At 37.1% G+C, this 6,409-nt stretch overlaps 1 protein-coding gene across 1 annotated transcript in view; it reads left to right on the forward strand.

The window, feature by feature from the left end:
- The window catches only part of RUFY3 (RUN and FYVE domain containing 3), a 93,600-nt gene that overhangs the window by 23,998 nt on the left and 63,193 nt on the right, over positions 1–6,409 (forward strand). The window contains exon 2 of the mRNA XM_011927241.1: positions 3,304–3,357. Within this exon, the coding sequence (XP_011782631.1) occupies positions 3,304–3,357 (54 nt within the window). The remainder of the gene's footprint in view (positions 1–3,303; positions 3,358–6,409) is intronic.

Consider the following 6,409-nt stretch of genomic DNA (forward strand, 5'->3'; position numbering starts at 1 on the left):
CTCCCTATATTGAGCAGGCTGTTCTTACACTCACCGGCTAGGCAGTGTTCCCACCTCTGCCTCCCAAAGTGCTGGGATTACAGGCATGAACCACCACACCCAGCCTCAGTAAAATTTAAATGGCTCAAGTGTTGATGACTTAATGTGTTACCTTTTCTAGGGCTATTTGTTGTTTTTGTTGTTGTTGTTGATTTTTGCTGATATTTTGGGGGAGAAAGTAGGCCTTGGCCGAAATTACTAGATTATTAGAACAAAACCTCAAAGCATTTATGAAAATTAATATATGACAATTGCTTTGTTATCAAGCTAATAATACTATGGTTAGTTTAATAGCACCTCAGCTGTTAACTTGTCATTTGGTTTATTTAGGTCGACTTATTTTTTTTCCTTTTTAATATTTAGCTTAGCTGGCTTTTTAAAATTCCATTCACTCTATTGTCTTTGAATAATTATGGCAAATATACTTAGAGAAATCCAGTTGTAAGTGTAAAGTTGACAATTGAGTACCTATGATTTGCTGAGTACTTTAAATTTATTAGATTTTATTTTCACAATAGCCTTTCAAAGATGTATGTGATGTATCTGTGTTTGGGGCTTCAGAAAGGTGTTCCCTTAAGAAACTAATACAGTTCTAAAAATTAACACTGTAAATCAAAGACACTTTGTCTCAAGGGGACAAAATAACCCCCAGGCCTTGTAAAATCTGTCACTTGGTTGCCTATAGCAATACTGCTAGAGAAAGGCTACCTCAAGAAGAGATTTCACAACCATGGATACATAAACAAAGGGGAGGCATTTTTTGAGTCCATTCAAGCACTTCTTTGTAGAAAAGGAGCTTCATTCAGCCAGTTGCCTCATCCAGAGAAAAAAGAAGTACAAGAGGGGCAAGGGTCCCGTTCTACCAGACGAGACTGTTGCCATCATTGAGTCACTATGTACCTTAAGGGTAGATGTTTACAGTGCTACCTGCTTAAATCTTTTCAGAGCTACATAGTCTATTGATTTTTTCATTCTTAGACCTGAAACAGAATGATAGTCAAGAAATTAGTTAAGTAAATCTTAAATAAGCTATGCTTCCTAATTCAGTGCCCTTGTACAATTCCAGCCTTGTGTCCATCTATATCTCTCTCGCCCCCTCTCCTCCCTTAAAGAGATGAAGTCTCAGCCAGGCGAAGTGGCTCGCGCCTGTAATCCCAACACTTTGGGAAGCCAAGGTGGGCGGATTACCTGATGTCGGGAGTTCAAGACCAGCCTGGCCAACATGGTGAAACCCCGTCTTTACTAAAATTACAAAAAATGAGCCGGGTTCAGTGGCGTGCGCCTGTAGTCCCAGTTACTCTAGAGGCTGAGGCAGGAGAATTGGTTGAACCTGGAAGGTGGAGGTTGTGGTGAGCTGAGATCATGCCACTGTACTCCAGCCTGGGCTACAGAGTGAGACTTCGTCTCAAAAAAAAAAAAAGAGAGAGATGAAATCTCGCTATGTTGTTCATGTCAGCTGTGAAACTCGTGGGCTCAGATGATCCTCTTGCCTCAGCCCACCAGGACTGGTTTTGTCTCTCTCAACTCTTGACTGAAAAAAAAAAAAAAGCTATATTCATATGCATCTTAAAAATATGGTTACCAAATTTTGTTGGGTGCAGCATTTTAAACCATTTAATCCAGGCTTTTGGAATGAAGTAATGGCCGCAATCTTTCATGACCAGTTGCTTGGCACTATACATGCTACAGTCCACTCAGCATTTCTAAACTATGTTGTTTTAATAATATGAACATATTCTAGAAGGCACAATTTTTTAAAAATCTTTCACAAATCTTTCTTTGAGGTATAAAAGAATGGCATGATACCTATTGTAGTAAAGTCCTGAGCATGGCAAGGTAAAGTGGAGAGCACCTTACATGGTAAAGATAGACCTTTTACTTTCTAGGGGAGAAAAGTTCGCTTAAATCAATTACATCACTCTGATACTTAAAACTTTAATCTCTGTTTTAAGAAGAAAACAGAAAATATGTCTGGTTGTAACAGAAAAATGCTCTAGATGCGACATGCCCAAGGAAAAATCAGAGATCCCTGGTATCTACCGCACATTCCTACCTAGAAATTCACTTTCCAGAGCATTTTTCTATACAAATCTTGGAGGCTCTTTATATATATATATATTTTGCTTTAATAAGGTAGGCTTTTATCTTAGTAGGTGACAAATAGAGTTTCTAATTAAATACAATAAAGAAGCAAATGAGAATATTCCCTCTGTTGACTTTTGGTCACAGCAAGTCTGTAAAGTAATAATGTGAATGGTAAGAGTCCATTCTCGTGAATCTGTAATCCTACGTAATATAGATTTGTGGCACATTATATTGTCAAAGGATTGTACCTGAAAATGACTTGTGCAAATATGTCTATATATAATGTATTTCAGCACTAATTTACTATAAAATAATAGTAGCCAACTCACAGTATTTTTTTTTCCTGTGTGAGACACTTGCCATTTGGTTTACATATATAGATACCTAATTCCAAAAAAAAGAAAAACTCTGGAAACAAAAAGCATTTTTCATAAATTTGTCTGAACTTATTTGGTGATAAAACATGATGTGAATTTACTTGAGGCTATTTATAGATTTTATTTTACTTAATCTGAATATTTATTTCCTGCAGAAATATTAATGTGCTTGATTGTAGGTCACTGCCTCAGATCTGCTAGTTCTGTATGTTGAATAAACATCTGACTTTATTGAATTATATGTGACTTATTTTGTGTATCTTCAAAGCAACCTCCTTTATTTTTGTTTTGGGGAAGGAGAATTGGGGGAGGGGGAGTTGGAAAAAGTATTTGGACTTTTTTTTTTTTTTTAAAGAAAAGTCACTAGTTTGCATCATAATATTTGTCCTGAATCTAAAAGAAGTATATTGCACATACGTTTCAGTTCCCTGAAGTGATCAAAATAAATGTTGAATTAGATTAATGTTGCCTACACTTAGAATACAAAGAGCCTTTGATTTTCAATAGAAAAAAAAATCTGTGTTGCTTTTTAATAGGATATGCATCTTTGTTTCCCTTTATTTGAAACCTTGAAATTACTAATCTTAGCTTTGAAACATATTTAATAACCATAGTTGCTATCTCTGCTTATTTGGTTGTAGTCCCAGCCCTTGTCACTGTTAATCGCTGTGATAAGTAGAAAGAATTCTAGGAACCTCCCTTTCAGTTATCCCTATGGAAATCTTGTTTTTAATAGCACTTTTCTTTCTGGGCTTGCATGACATTTTATCTTTCTTTTCCTTTCTTTTTGCCGTTTGCAAAGACTCTTGGGAGGATTTGACAGATTTGGTGGAGCAAATGCGCGATGATACAGAAGGTGCGTGCCACACCAACATCTTTCAGCTTTTTTTTTCCTTGCTTTTTAAAATTTTCTAACCACCTTTTAATTGTTTTCCATAAGAGGAAATGTCAGTTTTAGGTTTTATTTCCCATGACAATAAGAGGGAAATCTTTATGTTTGGTTCCAAGTAAAATAGTGTCAATGTATGTTTATGTTGCTTTTTAAAGATATTTGCTGATAACGTGTTTAAAAGAGACATTATTTCAAGATTACATCGAGCTTTTGCTATGGCTGTTTTTTCGCTTGTTGAGACAGTGTAAATTTTATTACTCATATAAATATATGTATGTGTATTTCTGTGAATTTCACAGCAGCCAAAAGCAAACAGATCCCACGAATCTAGTGTTTAGCCTGGAATGTTGCTCTGATTTGTAGATTTCCATAACATTACACACTTTCAACTTTGTCGTGTAATAGCATTCCTTTCTGGTATAATTATTTTTTGTTAATTTTTTCTTCTTCATGCAAGAGACTGAAACATGGAATGGTGTGATTATCTTTTTAAAGTAGCATGTATGTTCTAATGTGGAAAGGTTCCCCAAACCAATCAGTGTTTCTTCTGTATCAAGGCAGCTAACTATAGGGAGCTCAGGGTGATTTAAACATTTTGTACTAAAGATAGAAAAATTGAGATTTGGCTCTACTTTATCATTTTACATGTTCCCACTTTGCTTTAGCGCACACACCCTGACACATACACATCCACCACTCTGCCCAGACTGACCTTTCTCTGCCCACGTCCTCCTCTCCTACTTTGTTCCTGTGACATCTCATGTATTTACACCCTTCCCCCTCCTGTGCCTATGGCAGGTGTGCCACCTGCCAACCTTTCAGTCCTTATAGGATTTCCACAATTTACTCTTTGACAGCTTTGGCCCACATTCTTTTCTCCATTCACTTGCTCCTGCAGAACTTGGAGCTTAATGAAGACTTTTTACTTATTCTCTAATTCTTGTGTGTTTATCAACCTAGTTAAAGGGTAAACTCCTTGAGAACAGAGATTGTCTTAAACTTCTTGATATCCTTAGTCAGACCTGGGATAAGTACTACCCTCAGTAGGTCTGGTCATACCAAACAAAATCAAGGCAGCTTTCCCCTCTGTTGATGCCCAAGAGTATCTTCTTCTTCAGCACTTGCCTTTGAATGTGGGAATTCTGAAATCCTGAGTGTCATCTCTTTTCCTTTTGTCAGACTTTTTATGCCATCTTTGATTCTGCTTTTAATATAACTGATTACATATAATTCAGTGAAAGAACAAATCAGTATTGTCTAGTTAATTGACAGTTCACAGACGAGAAAAAAGAGAAGGGTGTTGATTCATTTAGTGTGTAATGTTTACTATTGTGTTGGCTGCTATTATTATATTTTATTTATTTATTTATTTATTTATTTATTCATTTTGAGACAGAATCTCACTCCATTGCCCAGGCTGCAGTGCAGTGGAGTGATCTCACGTCACTGCAAGCTCTTCCTCCTGGGGTTCAAGCAATTCTCCTGCCTCAGCCTCCAAGTAGCTGGGATTATAGGTGCATACTACCATCCCCAGCTAATTTTTTTGTATTTTTAGTAGAAACGGGGTTTCAGCATGTTGGCCAGGCTGGTCTCGAACTCCTGACCTCAAGTGATCCACCTGCCTTGGCCCCTCAAAGTGCTGGGATTACAGGTGTGAACCACTGTGCCTGGCCTATTATCATTATTATTATTAATAGTTATTGGCTAGGCACCACCAGGTTTAGGGCTTTAATTCCTTTGATAGACTAGATATTAAAGAAAAAATGCTTCATAAAATTTATCCCCTTCTAAAGAACTTTACTGTGACTCATCACAGTCAAGATTCTATTTCTTTAATACAAAGTATTAATAATGTAAGAATCAAGCCTACTGTGAGAGTCAGACTCCTTTTTTAAATTTTGTTTTTGCAGGAATTTTTGTGGATGGTTATTATAGGTGAACTCCAAAAGGGAGAGGAGATGAACTTTAACAGTATAGTACATAAAATATCCAGAAAATGTTGATTATGTCAGTACCTTGATGATCTTAATAGATTTCCAGTCAAGTAATATGTGGTAATGTTGATCAAGATCCTCTTTACAGAAAAGTCTTTCTGAAATGCAGTTTAAAAAAAAATGAGAATGGGGAGAGGGAGATGGCTTCACTTCAACTCTTTTGATCATTTCATTCTTCTTGATATCCTTCTCTACTTTTCTTGCCTCATGGTCTCAATCACAGTTATGTAAAATTCCAGCATTTCACACAACTGTATTACATAACTTGGAGATGTTATAAATAAGTGCTAGTACCAAGAAAAAATACGTTATGGAGTATTACCTGCACATAACACACAATAGCAATTCAGGGTCTGGGGAGAATCCTCGTTTCAGACTCAGAAAAAGCTGATGATATATGCAGGCTCAGATATTTTCTGGAGACCTTCAACTGCTAAGCTGTTTTCAATTCTGTTTCTCATCTGTTATTGTAGATGTGCCATAACAGTTGGCTTTTATTTCCTTTTATTTTTTTGAGAGGAGGTGTCACTGTGTTGCCCAGGCTGGAGTGCAGTGGCATAATCATAGCTCCCTGCAGCCTCGAACTCCTGGGCTCCTTCCTCAGCCTCCTGAGTAGCTGGGACTACAGGCCATGTGCCATCACACCTGGCTAATTTTTATGTATGAATGTATGTATGTAGAGACAGGGTCTCACTTTATTGCCCAGGCTGGTCTCAAACTCCTAGGCTCAAATGATCCTCCCACTTCAGCCTCCCAAAGCACTAGGATTGGAGGCTTGAGCCACTGCACCTGGCTATAGTTTGCTTTTTAATAGATAAAGTGTTAACACTGGCTTCTGGCCTCCTAAAAATTTTTAAAATAACAGACTCTAGTGGGTTGCAGATTTGAACTGCTACTTGTTTTTGTTTTTTGTTTCAGTTCTGTCACAATTGAAGCTTCTTATCTTGATTTTTTTTTTTTTTTTTTTTGAGATGGAGTTTCATTCTTGTTGCCCAGGCGGGAGTGCAATGGCATGGTATCAG

This window comes from Colobus angolensis, unplaced genomic scaffold, assembly GCF_000951035.1.
Source record: "Colobus angolensis palliatus isolate OR3802 unplaced genomic scaffold, Cang.pa_1.0 Scaffold70, whole genome shotgun sequence".
In the NCBI taxonomy this organism is placed as follows: Eukaryota; Metazoa; Chordata; class Mammalia; order Primates; family Cercopithecidae; genus Colobus; species Colobus angolensis.